The 27,233-nt window shown below is 35.8% G+C and overlaps 1 protein-coding gene across 3 annotated transcripts in view; it reads left to right on the plus strand.

Annotated features, from left to right (window-relative positions):
* The window catches only part of Hydr2 (abhydrolase domain-containing protein 2), a 54,602-nt gene extending 40,398 nt beyond the window's left edge, over positions 1-14,204 (plus strand). For 2 of the 3 annotated variants that reach the window (XM_069831608.1, XM_069831595.1), the window contains 2 exons: positions 5,582-5,770; positions 11,740-14,204. In XM_069831608.1, coding sequence (XP_069687709.1) covers positions 5,582-5,766 — 185 coding nt within the window. In that variant the 3' untranslated portion in view covers positions 5,767-5,770; positions 11,740-14,204. The remainder of the gene's footprint in view (positions 1-5,581; positions 5,771-11,739) is intronic. The other variant, XR_011333209.1, reaches the window with a different exon arrangement.
* The last annotated feature ends 13,029 nt before the right edge of the window (positions 14,205-27,233 follow it).

Below are 27,233 nucleotides of genomic sequence, written 5' to 3' on the forward strand. Positions count from 1 at the left end.
GGCAAAAATATTTTGTCTGGTTTTGTTAAAAAAGTTTGTTTTAATATTATGGGAAAACCCTATCACATCATTGGGGTAATGTAACTCCGCCTTCCAGGCGCCCCAACCTCAGAAGTGGGTTACAATTAAGCCACGGCCAGGAGAGAAGACCAGAAATGTCGAAAAGACAACCTGGTGGCATTGGATGAAAAAAAATATATATATATATATTATGGGAAAACATGATATGTCTACTCCTGTAGGGGAGGGTGGGAGGTAACAAACCAGTTATTCGCAATTAGTTCCACTCTAACATACTGCCAACTTTATTAATCGAAACAAATACAATATTAAATCATAGAATTGACAACAGATGGTGTGTCCTGTTTCAATCTCCAACATCCTCCTCACCCTGCTCGATCTCCAAGAGAATCACCAGCTGTACCCAGTTGGCAGATTCTACTTCCTGATGCATCTCTTCAACTCTTGCTCTTTTCCACATCTTTCATGGCCGGATGTCCTCGTGAAGTAGAACTACATCTCCTACCTTGAGTCTTGGCGTGGTCTTTTTTTTATTGGGTTATTTTACGACACTGTGTCAACATCTAGGTTATTTAGCATCTGAATGATATGAAGGTGATAATGCCGCTGAAATGAGCCCAGGGTCCAGCACCGAAAGTTGCCCAGCATTTGCTCGTATTGGGTTGAGGGAAAACCCCAGAAAAAACCTCAACCAGGTAACTTGCCCCGATCGGGATTCGAACCCGGGCCACCTGGTTTCGCGGCCAGATGCGCTGACCGTTACTCCATAGGTGTGGACGCCTGGTCTTTGATGGGCATTTCACTTCATGGTAGGTACGAAGTTGGAGAAGATATTCATTCTTCCATCTTTGCCAGAAGTGTTCTGTGATCTTTTGTTTTAATCTAAATTCTTTGGGTAAGTCCGAATTCATAGGTGGTTCAGGTCTGTGTGGGATGGTTGTTAATCTTTCACCATTTATAAAGTGAGATGGTGTTAGTAAATCAAAACTGTTACCATTCTGTGTGATCGATCGAGAATTGAGAGCGGCTTCAATTCCAATCAGAATTGTATTTAGTCCTTCTTCATCAGTTCGTGTACGTCCTATTATTTTCCTGACGCATCTTTTGGTGGAACCTATCATCCGTTACCACCATCTTCCTTCCCACCAAGCCACTTGTGGTGCTATGAACTTCCACTTTATGCCATGATGTATAAGATATTCATTAGTCTTATATTTGTAATATCTCATACAGTTGGATAAGCTCTCTTTTCGCAGCTTGGAAGTCTGGTAGTCTTCTTTCTCGTCCTTTTGTCTGGGGAGTGAAACTACTCTTCTTCCGTCTTCAGTGCTGTAGTTGTTTCGAAGTTCTTGGAGAAGTGCGGAGTCTTCAGTAGTAGGAACACGATTTTGTGTTTCTCAGATGTTTGCAGTCTCTAGATCCCATAGATCAGCAGTCATCAAAACACTACACGCTCGGGCTAGCGTCTCTTACCTACAGACAAGACACAGCTCTAGCATGCAATTGTCACTGCTGATGGGTATGCTGTCTCTCTATCCCTTGTGCACGACGGAGCAGAGTTCCTTACCCGCCATGCACTCTACCCATTTCAGCGAGTGCTGATGACCACTGCCATAGATGCCTTGTAGTGTCGTCTGACAATTCTGTGTCCTTCAGCAAAATATGATGAACCACTGTAAGGTCAGTAACAACAATATCTGGGCGACTACCGCTAAGAATCCAACCAAATAGTGATGGAATCAATACATGTGATGAAGATATGCATATCGGCTGTTGCAGTTTCACAATTTTCCAGTAATGGTCTACTCCAATAAGTATTTCACTTGGCAGATCTTCCAGACCTTTCTTCGGATCAGCTAATACAAATTTGTGAATGCAGGCAAAGGTTTCTTTATCTTCAGGAACAGTAGGGTGTGGTGAGTAAGTATTTGAACTCTCAAAAGCAGTTATTTGTTCTTTCTGAAAAGCGTATCAGATCTAAGTTGACAAATTTTCAGGACATTGATACAGTAGACGTCGATTCAAATGATGTCACATTAGATCCTTATTACCAGTTATCTTCAAATGTAGAGATTCTATTAAAGATTTGCTGATAAAGCTAGACTGGCTTCCAGGGTCCAGAATGCATCTAGTGAGTTTGGAGGTTTGTGTCGGACCTTTGACCCAAACCAAAGCTGTCTGAAGATAAGATAGTTTGAATTCTTGACCACTGTCTTTCCTACAGAGGTATTTAACAAATCAGTTCGGTCACAAATTGAAACATGATGATCTTTCTTAAATTTTCTGCAAGCAGCCTTGCTTTTCTTGAAGCAATCTTTAATTATATGTCCTCGTTTTAAACAAAGGAAGTCTCTATTTGCAGTCTGTAATTTCTTCAATCTGTTATCTCGATTTGGTACTTGCTGACATTTCTGTGCCCAGTGGCCTCGATTTTCACAAAAGACGCAGAATGTCATAGGAGTCTGGTTGTTCCTGCATTTACCCCTCTTCTGTTTAGTATTTACTTGAATAGTAGCAGCGGTGGATATATATTCACCAAAGTCGACTGATGACGAATTGCCTTGTATCTTTTTGGTACTGACAGCACCCTCCACTTCTTCATCCAGAAATCCCATTAATCTCATGATGTTGCCTTCTGGTATTTTTTCTCTCTTCACATGAATGAGCCAGCATCGATATATCTTAGCAGGGAATGCACGTAACAGTTTCAGAGTCAACACTCTTCCATAGAGTTCTATATTCTCTCCTAAAGCTTTAAGTGTTTCAATACGATGATCACATTCCAGGTTTAGGAAATTCAGTGCATCTGGATTATCTGACTGGGATGACTTCAGGTTGTTCAGATAGTCCAAATGGGATTGAATAATACGATTTTTGTTGCCATATCTTACTACGAGTATCCCCTTTACTTGTTTATAGATGTGTCTGGTGATAGCTTTACTGTACCATCAACTAAGTGTTTAGGTTCCCTTTCTAAATTCTGCGTATTTATTAATCACGGACAATGATGGATTTAAATCTGTAGAGGTCTCAAACTGTTCCCAAAATCTATGCTAGGTTCCTATATCGCCACTGAATGAATCGAATTTGACAGTAGGTAGTTTCACTTGATGTGTGAATAATGATGGTTGGTCTTCCAAATTCTGTGCCACATCTGTTGAATGTGACATCATCTCAAACCCCTTACGTTTCTGAATGGCCAGTAGGCCATTTTTACTCTTGTTGAGTTCCTGTTTGTGTGTTGTAGATGACTTAAGTTCACGTAACAGATTATAGATTTTGATTAATGTTAATTGTATTGGTAATTGAGGCGGTGATAAATCATGGCATGTAAACTTCCATTCTGGCATTTGCCTTTATGACTAAGGGAAATCATGAAAAACCCCAGTTAGATTGGGCGGCCACAGAGTTTGAACCCATGACCTCCCAAATGCGAGTCTCAAACTCTACAGTCTGAGCCAACTCGCTCAGTTGTGCATCATTGTTTATGTAAATAAAAAAAAAATGACAATGAATGTGATACGTAAATATTATTTTAAGAAACACTGGAAACGAATATGGATAAATTATGAGCACAGGAACGCCATTTCATGACACTTTGTAAAATGACTCCGCTTCAGTGAGCTCAACGCTAAAATATTATTTTTTTCTCCATACGTACTGTATTTTTGGTGCAGTAAAAATACTCATCTTTAAGACAAAACTCTTAAAAATACTATTATGTTCTATGGACAAAAAGAAACTGAAGTGTATAAAATTAGAGTATTTTATGTGGACCAAATAAAATTTAAATAATCAAGTAATAGACTACAATACTGCCACAGAATATTAACTTCTCTGTGCATAAGGATCTATTTTAATCTTACCTCAGTCCTCCAATCATTCAGGAGTTACCGTAATGGCATAGAGCATTACGTCCATATAGAGAAACTACACTTTACGGAGATTCGTCGCCCAACACTGTGGAATACTGTGGAATCCCGGCCACCAAGTCACTCAATTGAGTGCGCTCCTTGTATAATGGCAGTTGACTTAATATATGTCAACATACATGTCGAACTTTGAGTAAGACCACAAAGTGAAAAACACTAGAGGGGGATTCGATCTGGTGCTGTGGATTGAACTTTGGTGTAACTCAATGGTTAGAGTGCTTGGTACGTAGAATCAAGGACCTGGGTTTGATCCCCAGTGCCAGAGCGAATTTTTCTCCTCATTACAATTAAAATTCCCGTGTTTTCCCTAATAGTTTGTGGGTTTTCTCCTAACATATTCACGTCATCCATACAGACAAGCAGCTGATGTAACCCATTCAATTCCAAACCCTCTGTTTTTTTTTTATTTTAGTAGGTTATTTTACGACGCTTTATCAACATCTAGGTTATTTAGTATCTGAATGAGATGAACGTGATAATGCCAGTGAAATGAGTCCGGGGTCCAACACCGAAAGTTACCCAGCATTTGCTCATATTGGGTTGAGGGAAAACCCCGGAGAAACCTCAACCAGGTAACTTGCCCTGACTGGGAATCGAACCCGGGCCACCTGGTTTCGCAGCCAGACGCGTTAGCCATTACTCCACAGGTGTGGACCCCTCTCTGTTATCCTGGACTTTCCTAATGGCATGTTCTAGAGCAAAGTTAAAAAGTAAAGGTGATAGTGCATCTCCTTGCTTTAGCTTGCAGTGAATTGGAAAAGCATCAGACAGAAACTGGCCTATACGGACTCTACTGTACATTTCACTGAGACACATTTTAATTAATTGAACTAGTTTCTTGGGAATACCAATTTGAATAAGAATATTATACATGGGTCATTCAGTAATTAGTGGCAACATTTGAATTAACAACAAAGAAAACATTTTTGGAACAGTCACATTGTTGCATTGCTCAGAAGTAATCTCCTCCAACATGAAGAATCCACTTCCACATGACGGATGCCATCCACAGCATTTTGTTGTACTAATCTTCGAACAGACTGCCCTACTGCTGCTATAATTGCCTGTCTGGTTCTAAAGCGAACTCCTCTTAAGTGATAATTTAATTTTCGTGAAAAGGTCAAAACCACATGGGCTCATATCTGGGGAGTATGGAGGATGCTCCAGAATTTCCCAGTTCTATCTGCGAAATAAATTAACCACAGGGACAGCTATGTGAGGACGAGCACTATCATGTAGCACAGTAGGATGAGAATTCAGGAGATTTGGATGTTTATGGCACACAGCTGGTCGTAAATGCTGTTCCAGAAAGTAACTGTAATATGCACCATTCACATGATTTCCCACAGGAACTGAATGAGTGACAAAGACACAATCAAAATCATAAGCAACAATGAACATGACTTTAAGTGGATCCTGTTCTTGCTGATACTTTTTTGGTCATGGGAATCATTTGATTGTGTCTTCAATTTTGGTTGATAAATCACAGATGCAGATGTTTCTTTCACCAGTGATGATCAGTGTACAAAATCCTTCCAAATGTGATTGTTTTATTGCGGTAGTTCTGAATGGAATTTGCAGAGAATTACAAAGCCAGGTTAACATGTGAAAGTTTCTGTTCCTTTCAGCTGAACACAGTAATGCTCTTTACTTGGAGCTTGCTCATGGTGGACATCTAGGTTTCTATGAGGGTGGTCTAGTGTATCCCAATCCAGTGACATGGCTGGATCGAACTTTGGTGGCATTGGTTGGATCTCTAGCATTGGTAAATGCTGGCTCAACGCTCAAGACTAGTGCGGCGAAGGTGCAGTAGTGAGGTTAGTCTGACATTTTTTCTGTAGTAAGTAATGATAATTCATTTTCCATATTGGTCACAACAGTAGTCTAATGCCCTGACTTTTTATATAATGTTATTTTTTATCTTGATGATGATAGGAACATAGTAATTCCACCCCCCCCCCATCCTGAAATACAAATTTATTACCAAGGAGGTGGCCACCTAATTCAAGATATGACATAATGTGGCAAACAGCCTTTCCTCTGGCTAGGGTTGCCAACTTTTTTTTAAAGAAAATACGGGAAAGTAAGGAATCGACAAAATTTCACATATAAAATAGACAAATTATTCGGTTCAGTTAATGAAAAACAACTTTATTCTACCACTTCGGCAGCTAGGCTTAAATTAAGAATATTTTAAGTTGACTGCAGTTTTCAGCTCTGATTTGATTAAGTGTGTCGTGCTCATGTTTCGAACATCTGTCCAATTATTGTTCATGAGATGAAACATCTCCTTTGTATGAGCATTACTACTTGGTATGGTTAGAAAAAAACTAGCCAGTTTTTCCAAATTTATAACATTAACACTGTTTGATTTTAAACAAGTGAGCACTAAAACCTCATTCTTGGCAAGAATTACGTTCTATAAAGACTGCATATTTTAATGCATCTTTTGAACAACAAAATTCATCATATAATCAATCGTCATTCACGACAAAATCAAATGCTTAGAATAAAAGTTTTACATTACGCAAATATAAGGGAGAAAAATGCTTGAAGAGAAGAATAATACGGACCGGGAGAGTGTTAAAAATTAGGGGAAAATACGGGAGAATCCGGGAAATATGGGAGGGTTGGCAGCTCTACTTCCGACATACATTTTATGATACCACTAATAAGTATTTACTAGTACTATACAATTGTTGTACCGGTACATTATTTTGTGGAACAGAAAGTTATAATTCTATACTATGATAATATAAGAACTCTTACTAATAACTCTTACTAATAACTCTTACTCTTACTAATAACAACTAATAATGTATTAGATCATACTTTTGTGGTATAGGGCCCTGAACTTGTTTCTATTTCTGCTTTAATGGTGGCCTTTTATTTGGTTAAAATTTTCACTGAGTGGTGGAATAGAGTTGTAGCTTTTCTCCTCTTGGTACATACCATCTGCAGTTTTATTTTCTGTGACATTGTGGTATGCTGGTATCTATTTCTTTCTTCCATTCTCTTATTTTCTTTATCTCTGATGCTTTGTGATTTGAAATTGCTCCTATTATATTTCATTATAAAATATGATGCTTTCTAAGACTCTTTCACGCTGGTAAATTAATGCAAATGAAAAAATAATAGTGGGTAGCATATAAAATGTACAAATTGGTAGGATGTAGAGGAAATTAGGACAGACTTGGATAAGTGTTAATAAAATTGAGACAGTATTTTATAAATTAATTATATTTTGAAAATATGTTTATGTTTAAAAATAATACAATTACGATATGGTACTGAAAATTTCTATGCATTTTTATATTTGCTTTATTATTTGAAAAATCATTACATAAAACAATTTTAGTTGCAATTGTTTTTTCATAGGTACATTACAAATTTCTTTTACTCGCTTTATTGTACAGAATGATCCAAAATAGCCATCACGAATTAATATAAGCAATTGTATATGCTAAAGTAATGATTTTGAGTTGAATTACCCATGTTGAGAAACGCACTTTTATTATGTCTGAAAGGCATGCTTTCCTTGAAACAATATTAGAGTCGAGCAGAAATGTTACTTTTCATTTTCACATCAGAGTCACTGATTTTGTGAAGTTTTCCTGCAGCTCATTCATAATTTCGATATGAAAAGGTCACGGTGATGACTCATGACACAACTTCTCACATGCTTTTAAGTTCACTTCATGTATGGCTGTTTTTCAGAGCACTGTAATACTACTAATGTAATAATCATTTGTGATGAATGGACACAATTGTGCATGCCATAAGATGCAGAAAAGATGTCTATTTGCAGACACAATGTATAATTAATTAAAATAAGTCCAGGAGACATTTCCGATCTTGAATTCTCTATTCCAGTGTCCGTCCCTTGGCACACTTATCCAGTATAACAATTATTTTGAACATTTAGGCTACATAAGAAACATTCAAATGTAAGGTTTCGAGGAAAATATTTGGATCAGTCCAGGATTTAATCATACCTCAATGAAGAAAGTTGAACAGTAAAGAAGCTTATTCATATTGATATACCAACATAGTTTCCAAAATTGAAACATGATTTGAATAGATTGGATTTGTTACTAGAGCTCCATAAAAATTGTTGAACATTGATTGTTGTATGTAAAGTAGATTATGTAATTCTACCTTTAGTAATATCTTAAATAGATTATTACTGCAATCAGCCTCGATAGCATAGTTAGTATAGCACTGGCTTTCTGTGCTCGAGGTTGCTGGTTCGATCCGGTAATCAGACCAGGCGGGGATCTAACCCAAGCCCGAGCACAGCTCTGGATCAGAAGGCTAGTGAATCTGCCGACTGAGCTGTGTGGTGGCTCTACAAAAACTTGTACAGTATATAGCAATCAGAATATTAAATTTACATACCTAAACAATTATTCATCAGTTGAGCTATAAAATATAATGCATAGCAAGTAAGTTAATTCAATTTAAAAGCATAAACAATTCAATTAGTTGAGATATACAAAAATTGATAATACATATGCAAATAATTACTTCAATTTACAAGCATATCAGCCAAAATATACAAAAACATACAGTAGATAACAGTGTTGGACATTAATCAATTAAATTTAATTGCAATTAATCAATCAATTGAAAGTAATCATGTCCTACATTAATTGCAATTAATTTTAATCATAATTGCAATACTAAAAATACTGTCCGTAGCAGGAACAGGAACCTATTTTTACGAACTGTTAATACATTCATGGGAGAGATTTCTATATGCATACACTGTGACTGATCACTCGGCTTCACCGAATGCCTTGTGTGTTGTGCATCAACAGTGCTGTACTGTGTACTGTGTGCAATGTTCAGCTGTTCACACGTTGTAGTTTGGTACTGTGGAAACATAATAGTTGCGTTCCCAACTTCCCATTGTATATTTCTGCAGTGCTGGGAAAAGTGACATAAGTCAGTTTTCACAAACCTTTTTTGATAATTTATTGACAACTTACACTGGTTTATGTCGACTTGATTTTTTTCTGTATGAATTATTGTAATGGGAGGAATACCTATGTATTTTTTTTTCCAAGCGAACAGATGTTCCGTAAGTTGTCAATAAATTATCAAAAAAGGTTTGTGGAAACTGACTTGTGTCACTTTTCCCGAGCACTACAGATTTACAAATTGTACTACTTTATGGTGTTCAGTGATTATTATTATTATTATTATTATTATTATTATTATTATTATTATTATTATTATTATTATTATTATTGCCAACTCAACGATGTCTGAAGATATTAGTACTGAAAGTGGCTTCATAAGAGAGACTGCTTTGGTTGATACAGATAATACTTCAGTGGCGAGTACTAGTTCATCTAACCTCCACGTAAGTACTGAAGTTCCAATGACTTTACTGGACGGTACCTTTTTCAAGTATGTTCCTGAATCATCTACTTCTACTAAACTTGTTGCAATTTGTATGAAATGCCACTCTAAAACTGTGGAAATAAAAGGTTACAGGCCCTAATAATTGAACTTCAAATTTTATAAGTCATTTAAAAAGAAAACATGGTGACATTTCTGTTAATGAGGATGGGGCATATATGAATAATAATAAGAGAAGTAAAACAATAGAGACACGCTAAAACAGTTCATCATTAAAATCACACAGAAATAAAAGCCATTTTGTCAAGAAAAATTTAATGAAGATGTAGCAAAGTTTTTTTTGTACATTCCATGATACCATTGCGAGCAATTGAAGGCCTTTCTTTTGTTACTATCTCTGAAAATTTCAACACTGACAAGGTTGCCGTGAAACTCACGAGCCGTCGGACACTTAGTTGTAAAATAAATAACATAAATATAAACCAAATGTTTATTGCCAATAAGGAATTGGAAAAGGTAAATACATTTGCACAACGATCGATATTTGGTCTGGATACAGGAGAAGTTTTTTTGGGGCTTACTGTTCACAGGATAAACAATGATTTACAGAGAAAGTGATTCCCTTTATTCTGTGTTCGATTTCAAGGAACCCATAGCTATGAACGCATTGCAGCATTAGTTACTGAAATTCATGACGAGTTTGACCTTACAACTAACAAAATTATAGTTACTATTACAGATGCTGGAAGCAATTTCATAAAAGCATTCTGTGAATTTGGGATAACGACAGAATGTATAAGGTTGACAGATGATGACGAAGAATGTTCTGCTACTGAATATTACTAAACTTCTGAAACAAGTGATATTCATCCAATGCTTGACGTGGCTTCCGCAGATATTAATAATTCAAATATTCATATACCTTCTCATTTAAGATGCAGTGCGCATAAACTGAATTTGTGTGCTACTACTGATATCAATAAAGCATTGAAAAATCCGAATAATGCAAAGTTGTCAGAAATGCATACTACTATTGTAAGTAAGTGCAATGTTCTATGGAAAATGACAAATTATCCCAAATCGGCCAAGAAAATACATGTGGTCTTAGGACATACTCTGCCATCCAGGAGGTACGAGATGGAACAGCATATTTGATTCTTTAAAACAAATATCAGCAATCAAAGAACGTAGTCCTGTCTTATAAAAAATCTGGGTTTAAAAAAATGCACTGAGGGGAATTCGATTTTCAGTACATTGAGGAATTTTTACTTTGTACATGTCCTGGCAGAAGCAGTATATATTTTGAAAGACCAAAATAACACCTACTATAGAGTAGTACTGCAGTACTAAGATTTTTCTTGGTACTTGTTGTCATGCCAGTACAAACAATAGCTTCGATTTCAAGAAAATGTCTATGGCCATGGCATGTTAAGAGGTCCACTTTCTTCAGATGTGCAGTATCGACTTGCAATTTGGAGCTCTCTGAACATCATGTCCATGGTTAAAATGATATCAAACTGATGTTATAATTAAAATTTTACAAACTACAACACACCTAGCTGCCTTGCAGTAAACAGCGTTTTATTTATTAAGTCCATCATGCCAAGTGACAGTCTGTCTTCTTGTATAGTAAAAACTGTGTACAAAACTCCCATTTTTTAATGTCATATATTAGAACTGAAATACCTTTATATCACTCCTTATATAATTTTATACTAATTTTATTTAATGTCTTCCCAAATGGATCAGACTGAATAATAATAATAATAATAATAATAATAATAATAATAATAATATCCATCACAAAGCTATTATTTTATCAGTAATTGAGAGTTGTCTTGAAACAAAATCTCCCCTATGTCATCTGTTTTCCCAGATTTTTTTCCTCAAATGCTTTCCAGTTTCTTCCTTTACTCAGGATGTACCCTCCTCCAGCCAGAAGAAAAGTCAGTCCAAGAAAGAACATGAACTGAGCATGACGTCATGAGTTGAAGATGATATTAGTTGCTCTACACACATTTAATCTTACACTTTAAACATAGGCTACATGTCAACATTGTACACGATTAGAATTACATACCTTACAGTAAATGAGCGTAGAATCAGAAATAAATTCACCTATGATCTCTCTCGGAAGATTTTCATTCATTACAGCTGATATTTTTTAATTGCACATACTAGACGAGTGTGTTTATCATTTCATCACCCATATATGGCTGGCCTAGAACTAAGTGCTGTTAAAGCATAATTTCCTATTCTACCACACAAGGCCAATGACCTCCTCAGAGAGCTTTTCTCATGGCTGGATAAGAGTATGTTACTGACTTGCACGATTGTGATAGTTGTAGAATGCTAATATGTTATACCAGTATGTGTTAGTATATTTTGAATAATAGCGACCTTCTTCTTTTTTTTTCAGCTTTTTGTAACTTACATAGTTGATCTGAGCATTATCGTCATACAGAGCTTCTACCACATTGATGAGAGAAAGAAGACATGATTTTTATTGCGCCTTTATTGGTGGCATGGAGTACATTGTCTTGTCAACTGATTACATTAAAGTTGACAACACTTGCGGTCTTGAAGCAATCTTCAATACATATTCCAGAGGACCAAGTTAAAAATTTAGAACAAGACATCTTGGTTCACTGCAAGTATTAAATTGCATTTGTATTTATTATTTGTAATAAATTAAAATATTACTTAATTTTATTTATTAATAAGTGAAAGTACCGGTATTATTTCATGGGAAAGAAAGATGCTTATAATTAGTGTTAAGCACCTGCATTTTTAAACAGATTGGCATCTACAAGAATATGTAGCTAAAATCAAGATTATATATATGGAGTCTTGTATGGCAAAGCATCACATGTATTCATACGAAAACTGGTTTTCCAGCTTGTACTGATTTGAATCATGTGTTTATAAAACTGTTGATCGCACATAGTGTGTTGAAACATTAAAATCACATCTTAAGTGTTTTGAAAACGTCATTTCATTGCGCTGCTTGGTATGTTTACATTGCATTTTTTGAGGATCACAGGGTGATAAGTTTCATAGAGAACTCACTAAGAATATGGATCCATGACTTTCGTATTAGTATACAAGTTTTAAAGTATCTTGTTCTTGAGAATTATAACTAAGACTTCGTACATTCCTTCTATTGTTACTTGTTTGTGTCCTTGTGAAATGAAGGAAATAAAATATGAACCGTAATCTTAGTAGAGAGAGTTACTGTATGTAGAATGGGACCATTATGGGCTACATTTCATGCCCGTGACTTTTAAATTTCATATAGGCTATGATAATGTTACTTGTGACAAATCAACGTAACTTTTAAATGATCCCAACATCAATATTCGAAAGATTTAAATTATTTTATAGTCGGATAACTTCAGATACTCAATTTTAATGTAACAATTGTAATGTGAAATTGTTTAATATTAATAGGTATTAAGTGTATTAGCAAGAGATAATCTTATACGTCATGGCTTATATAATATTAATGGAAATTATAAAAAATTAGGTAATTCATGCCCTTGTTTTTACTGTAGGTCAGGTGCTGAACTATCTTCTTGCCTTAAAAAATAGCACCTCTAGCCTTACGTTTCTCAGGCAGGGCAATTCGTAAATCACATTCTAGTTAAGACATGGTCATTGTTGTGCAAGATGCTGTATCTGTGCCATATTACAAATTTTGAATGATAATTATAGAATTTCTTTGTAACTGTAATGTTATAATAAAAATTGATATGGATTTTTTAACGAAGCTGTGAACTTTAAGAATATTCTATATATTGAAATTATTTTTGTAGATGTATTTATATTCATTTTATATGAAGAGGTACTGAAAACTTAAATTGTACTCGTACAATATAATGATCACAGACATGAAAAAGCATGTGCATAGTACCTTCTTCACGACCATAATAATAGTATTTCTTCTCTAAATTCATGTTAATTCATATTTCATTTCTTTTTTGTATTGCTTAATACATGGATCCATTTCTGATGTGTGTTCTTTTGGTATGTTTCGACACAATCACTTTGCCTAAAAGGTAGGATTTAATAATTAACAAAAAAAAAAAAAAATTCTTTGAAATTGTTCTTAAAATTTCGTTCTTTGTCTGGTACCACAATTTTATATAATGAATTACGCATGTGATAAATATTTATGAAATGAAACAGTGACTTTCCCCTTCCGCCCTATAATCAGTTTTATTAAATTATAGAATTTAGTAAAAAGATGTAGGCCTAGCTTGAAAAATTTTCGAAAAATATTTTTTCTCCATTTAACTATATTTTTGAAATGCATTATGAATATAGACGATTGCATATAATGCAGTTCACTGTAAATTGTATTGACAGAGTGGGTTCAATAATTCTTTGATTTATAATCATGACACGTTTCAGTTGTGTTGCACAGAAGTGAATGCTGCTTTCATCACAAATTCCAATGACTATCAGTTACATTTTATACACCCTACCATTTGGACAAGTGAAGTTCACCAATATTGTACCGGTGATTAACGAATGACTTGTGAAGTGAAATGTAGAGTATATACTCAGAAATTTCTAGTGTAGTATAAAAGAAAGAAAAAAATGTGTTATTTTTTTATGGTACTGTTTATGTGACAGCTGTTTTTTTACAGTTTCAGTGATAATTTAGAATTCAGAAAATTTAAATGCACGATGACTGTTAGTTGGTATTACGAAATGCCTGTCTACCAATCAGGTATATGCACATTTATATTGCCAACTATAGAAAAATTGTCAAAGATAATACCTATACTGTTTGGAATTATACATGTAAATTTATACAGAATTACAATAAAACTTCTGAAGTTGGCCACTTGTTTAAGTTGGTCACTTTTTTTTATGTAATCGTAACATTTCATGAAGTAACATACCTATATCAATCCTTTTCAACTTTACTCAGCAGAATGTACGAATATTATTTATACAAAAACCACAAAATCAGTCAAAAAGAAAAATAGGCACAATATACTAAATGTTATCCTGATTTTAACTTACAAAAACGTTGGATTCATATAATATGTTAGTGCAATGGCGCACCCATGGGGGGGGGGGCAGGAGGCCAAAGCCTCCCGAAATTGAGGTTATCATATTTAAAAAGTGAAAATCTGGGACATTTTACTTTCATTTTTAAAATGTGCGAAGTAAAAGAGGGACAAAAATACTTCAATTAACATCCTTGCATTAGGTGTAGTAAACATAAAATCAACCTAAAACTTTAAAACAATTAAAGTAGGTACTTAACCAAAAAATACTTGATTGACTATATTTGTTATAAATGAATAAGAACTCATTATTGGGACGTTTATGCTTCCTTTTTGTCATAATGGATCCACACTTGGGAGTATTTCTTTCAATAATGGATTTGTTGGAGTAGTTTTTTGTTTTTAAGTATTTCCTAGTGAAACTGTACACATAATAAATTGCTTTTCTGGTGACATTGCTAACAAATCGTATTTGTTGGCAATAAAAGACACTATGCACTCGAATAAAGTCAGAACCGTGCAGATATACTTATCTTAAAAATGTTAATGCCCAACATTCACAAGGAAAACCCCTGGGTTCGAACAGGCAGGACAGCGCTGGATTCAGTCACAGGTCCTTTATTTGTCTCTGGATGCTATGGTGACAATCGTTCTTCTGTAAAATGCTGCGGTGGACCAGTATACAAGAGCCACTTCGCAATTTAAAGAGCCAATCTGCACGCATGGGAGTGCTGTTGACATCTATAACTGCAATGCAAATAGTCAGGGCGTGCATGTGTTCGAAGATTAATGCATGTGAGAGCATTCTATAAAATGATGAAGGCAATAACCATTACCGCAAAATGGACAGGTGATAAATGCAACATCAGTACATTCATCGAATGCACACTCGCGAAGAACATTAGTGTTAAAAGCCACATCGCTGACATTTTTTAACATCTGCACAGGGTTGTCACTATAGTAGCCAGCTGACTGCATCAGTCGATAGGTCTCCGCAGATTGTATATTATTTAATGCATTTTGAGAATGAATAGTCAGTCATGTAATTAGGGCTGTGGCATGTTGAAATGTAGTCCGTGATCCATTTGGCATATATGTTATACTGTCTGAAAAAATTCACATCTAGGGGTTGAATATATTTAGTAGTTTTCGGTGGGATGAATTTTTTACTATAGTAAATCTGGTAACCTATTTGGAGCTATAGATCTCTCTATTCCACGAAATATCGCTCCAGTACCTAAGCCATCTGCAGGGGAATTGAGTCGCAGAAATTTCACCTGATTTCCAACACAACACTGATACGAGGTAAGCCTGTTTATACATTTTAAAATAATTTAATGTCGGGCATTGTATTCTTCACCTGACATAATTAGGAACATTAAATCCAGACGTTTTAGATGGGCAGGGCATGTAGCACATATGGGCGAATCCAGAATTGCATATAGAGTGTTAGTTGGGGGGGGGTGGAGGGGAAAAAGACCTTTGGGGAGGCCAAGATGTAGATGGGAAGATAATATTAAAATGGATTTGACGGAGGTGGGATATGATGATAGAGACTGGATTAATCTTGCTCAGGATAGGGACCAATGGTGGGCTTATGTGAGGGCAGCAATAAACCTCCAGGTTCCTTAAAAGCCAGTAAGTAAGTATATCCTTTTATGACCTAGTGGCAGGAGGATGAGTTTTTGAATAATTTTTTTAAAGCTCTCCTTATAATTGAGTTTTACCCCACTATTATATGATCTTAAATTTTCAGCTCTAGGCATATTAACTTCATTTCTTGTACTTATCCATGACTAGTATCTAAACTGATCTATTTCACCATCCTGAGCAATCTAAACAATGGCTTCATTCACAGCAATGATTTTTTTTTTTTGTACATCAGCATTATAAACAGTCTTTATCGTTAGTAAAAATCGTGCATAATATGCCACATTATCGCATTAGTGTCATAATAGTTATTTATGGTACTTGTGAGGTAAGTATAGCTTTATTGCGCTAGTGGGAAGATTTAAGCATGAGGCATCAGCCGAGTGCTTAAATTACACGAGTACAATAAAGATCACACTCACAAGTACCATAACAAAAAATTCTGTTTTTATAAAAGAAAATATGTTGAAAATAAGTTCTCATATAATCAGATATCATAGCATGGATTTTAGAATCGATAAGCATACTAGATAGGTTATGATGTAGGAGGCCATGAATAGCGAAGAATGGTATCTAATGCACTGGATAAATAACAAATTTGTTCCGTAGAAAAAATGAGTGATTCCAGTGGTGAAAGTTTGCCAGAAGAAATTCGAGAGGCAGCTCGAAGTGGTACGCTAAGCTTGTTGCTGAAGAAGTCAGTACCGGTACTTATTTATGAAAAAGAATATGGATGTTTTAAGAAATGGTGTATTGGAAGAAGTGTTAATAAAATCTGTGCGGAAGTAGTTTTAGCATACTTTTCAGATAAGTCGGAAGTACTAAAATCAAGTCTTTGGCCGAAGTATTTCATGCTGAAATGTACAGTGAACTGTGAGGTAAAGTTTATTTCACTAGTGAATTAAAGTAATGTTGAAAAAACCCTACTCTACAAACGCAAAAATATTTAGTAAATGCATGTTTTTTTGTTATAGTCATGGATAATAGTACATTATGCAACGAGCCTATAATGATAGTAATTAAGAAGCGAGTATGGATGTTTATGAAACGCGCACAAGCGAGTTTCATAATTTTCATACAATCTTCTTAATTACCATTATAGGCGAGTTTCATACGACTTTTTATGCTCGACCATATTTCTAACTTGAAATTATTCAGATGTATACATTTTATTTGTATCTGACAAGATCGGAAGTGACCTTGTTCTAGGTCGTGAATTGTGAGATGTGCGCATACACGCGAAAGTATTGATTTTTTTCCGAGGAACAATAATGTCATTGACCTTGTGTAATCCCATTAAACTTGGTATAACCTTGATTATTGAATTCGACATTGAAAAACGAGAAGACAAATTGAATTTATTTGAATATTATTTACAATTAACGCTAATTATTATAGTAACAGAACATAACCTTCTGCGACAGTATTGGATTTCCAGCCTCCGTGACTTTTCGCTAATTCTCTCTCGATTACATATCCGAGAATAATCGATACTTGCGGTTTTATAACGGTACAAAGCTGACTTGTTATTGGCTGAACACCTGTAAGCTGAGTTGTCATTGGCTGAAAACACCTGTACTTTAATGAGTAGGTGTACTTTCATGACATGCGTTAAAGGACTGCTACCAGGTGTATAATTACTACATTTCGGCATGGTCGAGCATAAAAAATATTACCATGCCAACTAAAACATCATGACTTCTATCAAGGCACAACTTGCATTATAAAGTTGAACATTATGAAACGATTTGCCAATGTTATAATCATTGTCATAGCAACCTCTTTCTTCATAGACCATGAAATTAAACTTCCCATCATTACAAATCTGATGTTATTTTTTTATTAATTATTTTATAATGCTGCTGTACAAAAAAAATAGCGTATGAAACATGTTTTTTTATTTATTTATTGGTCCAGCAAACTTGCTATACAGACCACTGTTAAATTATGGAATATCCCATACAGAATATCATGATGAGGTTGGCTGTAAAGGCTCCTCTAATTAAATTTATTTTTAAATTAATTAATTGAGGACATCACCTGAATAAGGGCGTATACAGCAAAATGTGGTTCTGATATAAACTAATTTCAATGTTTGTAAGCTGTCAGGTTCATCATAGTTGCGTCGAAAAAGTTTTTCATTACTGTTAAATACTTTCGAGAATATTTAAAACAAAATTATTGAAACATAACAGCAAATAGTATGTTCTGCTATTAGTAAATAAATATAATATGGAACTCTGTATACGCCCTTTTTCCGGCGACAATATGTTTTAATACTATTTTTAATTATTCTGATATTCTAGGTGTCTAACTTTGCATGAAAATTAATTATATATGGGAATATCTCATACTTTATTAATAATTTTGTCTGAAAAAAGATAAATAAAATTAATTCAACAAAATAAAATATGTTGTTGTTTTCTAATGCCAGGCATTTGACAATAAAGTCATTTGACCTCTTGCACTCCAATATTTTTCAAAGATATTATCATGACCAGCCAAACAAAATAAAATATACATTTACCATAACATATTAAATAAAATTATTTAGTAATAATTACACAAGTAGGCCTACAAAATAACATTACATTTTCAGTTTATGGTTTTCTTGTTCCTATGTCTTTTTCTTCTTTATGCATCATCACTATTGTTGCTAGTGTCATCTTCACCATTGTATGATGATGTCCTGGCTTTATTCAGCATTGAGTTCAGCCAACTTTGGCCATCTTCATCTGAAAACTGTAAGAGGTCTCTTAAGTCCTTCGCCTTGGAGGGTTTCAAAGGCACTAGGTTCATTTGTGTTGGAGTCAAAAGTTTCAGCAGCGACACTTCCATTCCCGTCTTTCAAATGTTGGAGGAAACGATGCAGATTATGAGGTTCAATCTGAAAATACCCCTGATGTAGTGTATTGCACTTGTTTATACTTTTGCATCATGATTGTATGAGGACGATTTAAGTGTATACCCTTTTTATTATTGAGGATGTCACCTGAAACCAGTTTATTCTGAACTGTTGTTAATCGTTTCTCTGAAATTTGTAATAGACTCAATAGGAAGTATTGATAACATCAAATTTTTACCCCCATTATAGAAAACACTATATTTCCACAAATTATCCCTATTCTTGATTCTCAGCTTTTAGATTCTCTCTTTCAAGGCAAGAAGTAATAAAATAATATTATTCTAATTTCGAACCCATGTCCCAAAAGCGTTTAAAAATAGACAGTTGATCGTTCTTTGAAATTTCATGTGTACACATTTTCATACATCATCTTCTTACCGGTGTAAATAACTTCATTTCCATTTTCTTGCCTGTACAAGTTGTGTATGACTTGCCACTGTTTCTATTCATTTTCCTTTCTTCAGTTTTCCATTTAGTTTTCTTCATAAGCTTCCTTTTTTCCCATATTTTCGGTCACGATTCACTGCTGCAACTGACAACCTGAAGTAGGCCTAACCATCGAATATTAGTCTACTACAGTACGGCTTGCAACAGCATGTGACTGCCGCTGTAGTAGGCGCATTCACCTGTTCAACGTAAATGCGTAACATTGTGTCCTGTGTTACGTATTGAAGCTAGACTTACGAAAATTTACTACAGTGTACTATACGCATTCAACTACCTAATCCCTTGATCGTCGGAAAACGGGCTTATAAGCGTATACGCTATTATTAGGGTGAAGTCCTCAATTAATCATTTTTGTGAACTATGAGAGTAAAAATATGATGATGATTTTCTGTGTTAAATTTATGAAGAGTCGTCAGTATCACTAAGAAAGATGTCCTGAGGTAGTTTCCTTTTAAATCTAGATGGCTGACAAGTTCTTACTCCAATGTTATATGTCACAGCTCCAGGAATGCCAGGAAGTTTGTTGAAGAAAGATTTTGACATTGAATGGATGTACTGTTCTAGTGGAATAATTCCCAATTCTTGATGCAGCTGCTGATTTCTTACAAACCTCGGGGCATTTGTTGCTGCTTGCAGGAACTTGTAGGCGATGCATGTGAGTCTTATTTGCTGTTCCCCACACTGGCGCTGCATAAGTTAAAAGAGGTCGTACAAGCGAGGTGTAGAGTAGCATTGAACAGTCTGTTAACTAAAGGGTATAATTTTCTAATTCTGGAAGAGGCTAGTGTAACAATGCAAGTTATATGGGCATGCCATGTAAGTTTCGTATCTAATAATATTCCCAAATATTTTACAGCTTCTTGTCTAGAGAGCCATGTAACTTCTTCATTTAGAAGAACCAAAGGAGGCAGATTATGAATAGGCCTTAAAGAGAAGATTTTAGCTTCTGTTTTGGTAATACTGAGTAGTAATCTCCAGTCAGAGAACCATTTAGACAGCTCCTGTAAGATTGTCTGAAGAGTACTGATTGCAGTATTTAGGTTATAGTGAGAATAAAAGAGAACTGTATCGTCACCATACATAGCTATGTGTGACGGTCGTAAACATGGAATGTCATATGTGAAGAGATTGAAGAGAAGTGGTGACAGTATAAATCCTGTATGACTTTAGGCTTTCCCAGCGTTTGATGTAGAATAACTCTTCTCGGGTTCTCAGCCAGGTGAGTTGGAGATTAGCTTCCAAGCTTTCGACAGCTAGCTCTGCCATCTTCTTCAGAGACGAAGAAGAAGATGGCAGAGCTAGCCGTCGAAAGCTTGGAAGCTAATCTCCAACTCACCTGGCTGAGAACCCGAGAAGAGTTATTCAGTATAGATCCTTGTGGTACTCCGGCTAAAACTGGACAAAGCGTTGATTTAATGCCATCTAAACATGCTGAGAACTGACGCTCAGATAAAAAACTTTTCACAATGCATGTGAGATAGGAAAAACCAATTCTATATAATTTTAGCATTAAACCATCATGCCAAACAGTATCAAATGCTTGGGCAATATCCAGAAACAGCGGCAGTATACTGTCTTTCTTCAAAGCCTTTTATAATGGATTCAGTGACTCTCTGCAGTTGATGTGTTGTAGAATGTTTCGGACGAAAGCCAAACTGAAAATCTGGTATAATCTTGTTTTGGAACGTAAATTTACAAATGCGATGATGAATAACCTTCTCAAACAATTTTGATAGCGTAGGCAGTAAGCTAATGGGTCGATAACTAGATGGCAAGTGCTTAGGTTTGTTCGGCTTATGAAAAACAATGATTTCAGCAACCTTTCAGGTTCTAGGAAAGTACCCAATTAAAAGGGCAAAATTGAAAATTATCGTCAAATATGCAAGAGCTTTATTGGTAAGCTTCTTTAGTACAATGTTGGGTATAAGATCATGACTTGGAGATTTTTTATTTGGAAGCCTTTGAATGAAGTGAGACAGTTCTTGTGGAGCAGTATAGGAAATTTTCTTTGACACATTCGGTTTATTAATATTTTCTATAAGTTCTTTTTCAAATTCAGAGGTAGTCCATTTTTATTCTCGTTTGGGGGGGAATACATGTTGATAATGAGATGCAAGCAAATTACATTTCGACTCTGTGTCTGTAGCTATTTGAGAGTCTACACGAAGTGTTGGGATGTTGGCTCATGCAGAATACGCTTTGTAGCGTGCCAAAGAGTATTATCAGCTTCAGATAGAGATGATAAGTAAGATTGATATGACTGCAGACGATGTTGTTCAAGATTTGTCTTGACTAATTGTATGAGATAATTCAGCTTCTTCCTCTGCCTTGGTTGCCTCTCTCGTTGCCATTGTCTATGAATACGATGTTTGTCTTAATTGGAGTATGGAAGATGGTAAGTAGTAGCTGCTTGGGGCACACTGTAGAATAATTTACACATTAACACATTGTGTCCGTAAAATGTTGAACATCATTGTCAGTATCTTTTGCTGTTAGAGGATGATATTCTGTGACTAACATTGAGTCTAGAGTCAACTGAAATTTATCCCAATCAACAAAGCCATTAATAAGGCGTTGCACTTGAGGTGTTACATTAGGAGACAAGTGGAAAGTAATCAACACTGGACAATGATCTGAATCAAGTGCTGTTAATGATGCAACATAAGTTGGTAAATGCATATTCTTTTGAATTCCAATGTCAAGGATATCAGGAAGGTTCTGGATTATATGGATAGTGTGTTGGTTCAGTTGGTGCGAGAATATACAGACCAAAGTTGTTAATACAGTCGTAAAGACAACGTCCATTTGGGTTCGTTACTCTGCAGCCCCATGATGTGTGTTTGGAGTTTAGATCGCCCACAAGAAGTGTTGAACCGACTGAGGGAAATAAAAGAGCAAGGTATGCAGTATTTAGCAAATATTTTGGAGGCTTATAAGCACAAAATAAAACAAAATCATGATTACTTTGACACTTAATTTTGATTCAGACTGTTTCTATATCAGACTTATAAGGAAGAAGGACCTGATGATGTGTAATATTACGTTTAATTAAAATGGCAACACCACCAGATGCAGTTGAAGCATTTCTATCATTTCTATATATTTTATATCCTGGAACAGTGAAGACTTCGTTTGGAAGAAGGTGAGTTTCTGTGATACAGGCTATCATAATATTATGTGTTGACAAAAAGGCAATCAGAGAAGATAGTTTCATTCTAATACCATCAGCATTCCAGTGAGATTATAGTGAGCTGATGAACAGAAATTTGATTATTTGCTGCCATTCTGGAAGTAAGATGACAGAGAAGAGATAAAGTAATCTTTAATTGTTGACAAGAATGGAGTCAAGGGAGTGATAATGTGTGGGATAACTTTAGAGAGTAGATCAGTTAAGAGAGATGAAGAGGAAGATTCTGGAGCAGGTTGACTTATAGGGCAGCGGTGACTGATCAAAGAATCCTTTCACTACATTTGCATATGTGTTAGATTGAGAATTTGCTTGAAATCTTGACGTAGACGGTTGAGACATTGAAGGATTTACTTGATGCTGAGAATCTACTTTGCGTTGAAGTAATGGTTGTGAAGATTCTGGAACATGAGTCCGTTGTTCTTGTCTTAACTGAACACCACGTGAGAATTTTTCCTTCAATTGTAAATAGTATTCACAGCCTCTGTAATTAGCTGGATGTTGTTTTTGACAGTTCACGCACTTAGGCAGCGTTATTTTAGGATTAGGGCATTGAGAGAAATGATGAGCCTCTAGACATCGTACACAGCATGGTTCGAGTTGACAGTAGTTCTTAGTATGACCAAAATTTTGGCACCTTGTACACTGAGGAATCTCTTTGGATTGGCGTCTGATTTCAACTGTAACTACACTGTATAATAGGCGACTGAGATTTAGTATTGATTTACCTTGGTCATTGTTGTCCAGTTCTATTGCGCAAAGTGGAGTGGGCTGTTTGTTCTTTCCTAGGAGTCTCGTTGCTTTATGAACTGGATAGTTAAGTTCTTCAAGGCGACTTTTATCTCTTGGTCGCTGAGAGAGTAGGGTACATTCCGAATATTAACAGAAATTTCTTTTCAGCGGGATTAAGTAGAGAGTGGTCTAAAATCATAGGATGTTGATGTGTATACTTTTATGATTGAATCTTTCAACTCTATATGAAATTCTGATTGTACATGATTCTGTATGCTTTGTAATAAGAGCTGATAGTTCTCACTGTTCTTTAAGCAGATAGGTGGAATTTTTTCCTTTTGAAGTGTAGAAGCAGCAGAAGGTTCCTCCATACTGTCTTCCGTAGCTAAAGGCTGAAATGTGTTTTGAGTTGGAATGTTGGTGTAACACGTCATATTCTGTGCTATTTCTGTATTTGAGCTTGTGCACAGCCGCTTATTAATTTGCATATTAGAAAAAGTTGCATTCAGATTAGGTACTGAAGAAGCATTCTTGTTCGTAGCATTTAAAATAGTAACATTTTTACTTCCAAGAGGAGTCAACTTAACATGCTTAGTAGAAAGAGTTTTCAGCACCGCCGTCTGGATACCTTCGCCTAACGTCTCGTTGTTAACTGCCTGCTCTATGCTGCCGATTTTGCGTATCATAGATGGCAGCAGCTAACACACCCTTCACGCAATCACGTACAGTACAAGAGTTGTATGAATTATCCGGTAACACATAAAAATTTCAACTTTTTTGTTTTGAATATTATTTTTATGAGCATGCAAGAAAATTAAATTTTAACTAACACACATCCTGTTGGCATAATTCAGTTTCAGGACCTTCCTAGACAGCGGTTTACTGTAGCACACATATCGGAACATATTTTGTTTCTTTTTTTCCGATATTTGATAACAATGGTCTAACAAATTTCACAATGAGTATTTCGCTAACCATCTTTTGATGACCTGAGACACTACACTTCAGTAAATCACACTGAGAAAGGGGTGAAATCAAGTATTTATGCATTGTTTTCAGTATGTGGCTCGATTTTTTACAGTATGGCACAGCAGCTTCAACAAATTCTTGCACATATTTTATTAGCCCTACAAAGGACTGTTTAGGATAGCGAAGGCCTCCTCTATCTTGATTATGGATTAGTTCCATGAGTGGTGTTGATGAATTTGACATTGAAATGTTGCTAACACATATGTCACAACTTAATCTTTCATGCACCACACGAATCAAATATCCACAAACCAATGCTTGAGTGGCTGTTTGCAGGTTTATGAAAACCGTATTTCAGGCTCTCGAATTCTATCGAGAAGGACAGTTACGTAATCTGGAAGAATATTTTCATCAACAGATTCAGCACTGGAGCTAATGCTTGGCAAGCTTTTGCCACAGTAATTTTGATTTCTGCTAGCAACGTTGGCACTTTTAGAAGAATTCATGATGCCAGATTTTAGCATTCTTTTTATGGCACATCTCTGTACGTGCATCTGTAATGTCATTAGATCCACCTCCCATTCTGACTGCGCTAAATACAGCCTCCACGGGATCTCCGGAAAACCTCCTAGTAAGGACATAAGAGAACCCGTTTTGCAGTAGGAAAGTCACACACTCTACTGTAGATCTCACTGTAAACAAGAGCGCTTCTATGGTCTCAATGGTTAAGCCCTTCATTTTTGCACGCTTTGATTCAGTTTGAATTTTCATAATATATTCACTGAAGTCTTCGTTTAGCCATTGTAGCCTTTCATCAGCTACGGAATAGAAATGCATGCAGTCTTCATTATTTTGTCTAAGATGCTGAGTTCTGTCGCTGATATCATGAAACATAAAAAAATCTGTAAATTGACTTCATAAATTGGATTGTTGAATCTGCTTCTGAAAAATCGATCTTTCAGTTTAACTGGGACTGATTGTTCTTTATGAATTCTATTGTGGCCGTTACATCAGGAGAGAATATCTGAACAGCAGACAGGACATTCATCTTTTCCAAGTTGGTGGGTTCAACATGTTTTTTTGTTAAATAGCGAACTGGCTTCACAGTCAGACCTCTCTGTAATCGATAAATTTCCTTTAGATATTTAGAACTAATTACACCATTGCCGTCTGTGAGTTCTCTATCCAGGAACTGAGACCTGATATTCTTAAGTACATGGCAATAATCAAAACTGAAGTAAAGTTTACGATTATGATCGCATGGATGAGGGACACACATCTTGAGTTCTCCACCTCCATATTGCTTAAACATAGAAACATTAGTCCTGTGATTATCTGTCACTATCCTAAGTACATAGAAACCACAGTCTTCTACAGCACTGATCACTTGCTTAACTAAAAGGTGAAGGTCGGAGCCCTGCAGACCTCTAACTAGGAAATAAGCCGCGGGAATAGTGTACTTTGTAGACAAACCGTTTACCACAAAACAGAATAGCTTGTTTGCTAACACAGGATATTTCCCTATGCTTGCGCCATACACCCCGTCAGCATTGACTGCTCCAATGAATTTATCAATTGTCCTGTCATAGATAAGGCGTTCCTTTATTGCCATTTCATCAACGATAACTGAGACAATCTTCTCTATTGGTTGCAGGTTCTCACACTCAGCTTTAAGCCTGTCCTTTACCAACTGTGAAATTCCCACATCACAGTCAATATGATCCATGTACCTGTCTAGATTACTTCGTGAAGGAGCTGAAATAAATCCTGAAGTTCTACCATGCTCATAACCTTTAGGGGATGCTATTCTCCACACAACACAGTATCGAATAGATTGTTCTGACCACTCCGGTTTTTTCCTTTCGAAATTGTTAATTTGGTCCAATAGGTACACAGCTTTCTGATTCTTTTCGTTTGCAGCCTCTGTTATCACATTGATTTTCTTTATTTCTGGACACTCGTCGAGCTTCTTCTGCGCACTTTCAAGTTCAGATTTTACGTCCGCCAATTGTTTTTGCAGTCTCTGTATTCTGGATCGAAGCCTGCTATTTATTATCTTCTGGTAAACATTATTTCTTGTCGGAAAATCAACGTGAATTCCGATGCCACTCTCTACGTGCCTTTCATTTCCACTATTTTCTATTGATGGACCCACTTCATTGTTGATTATTTGTCGTTCTTCTCGATGTATCCTTTCTCGTATTTTCCGAGGAGTTTTCTTGCTTTTCTGAACATAGCTTGGATAATCAAGAAATATAGTTGGTATAACACCAGGCTTTAAAATCTTTCTTTTACAATTTTCCCTATAGTCTTCTTCTTGGAAATGAAGGCTACAAACACGTGCATAATCGGATGGAATCCACTTACTTCCTTTGGTATCACCTTGTCTCCTTACAACAGCTAGCCATCTTTCTCGAAGTTCTTCGGCCGAAGGAATTCCATGAAATCTTATTCCTACCGAACTAGATTTTCCCTGTTTGGATTTACAAAAAGGCACACAATTAACCATTTTCAATTATTACTACGTTTGCGACTATGTAAATCTGTGCTCAAACACAGACATGTATAGATACACACTGCTATACACCACACCATTGTACTGATACGTGTGCGTTGGGTGGCGCCAATAGCGGAGAATTATGTCAATACATGTGTACGGCGGGTTCCATGTTAAACTATAGCATAGAGCAGGCAGTTAACAACGAGACGCTAGGCGAAGGTATCCAGACGGCGGTGGTTTTCAGTGATTTTTTAGGTAGCTGCATAAATATTTTTTTTTATCTTCTTTTGTTTGTTACTAGGCACCAAGGAAATGTTTACAGAACCTATATCATTTCCACAATTATTAATATTTACATCGCTACTCACAGTTTCCATCCGATCAACCATAGTATGAATGTCATGTTCAATTGTACCAGGATCTAAACCAGAAGAACCGGATTCATTTCTAGGAGAACCATCAATTTGAACTGTGTCCATGCTTGAAAGTTTTTCACACACTC

The sequence above is a fragment of the Periplaneta americana genome, chromosome 1 (assembly GCF_040183065.1).
Source record: "Periplaneta americana isolate PAMFEO1 chromosome 1, P.americana_PAMFEO1_priV1, whole genome shotgun sequence".
NCBI classification, from domain to species: domain Eukaryota; kingdom Metazoa; phylum Arthropoda; class Insecta; order Blattodea; family Blattidae; genus Periplaneta; species Periplaneta americana.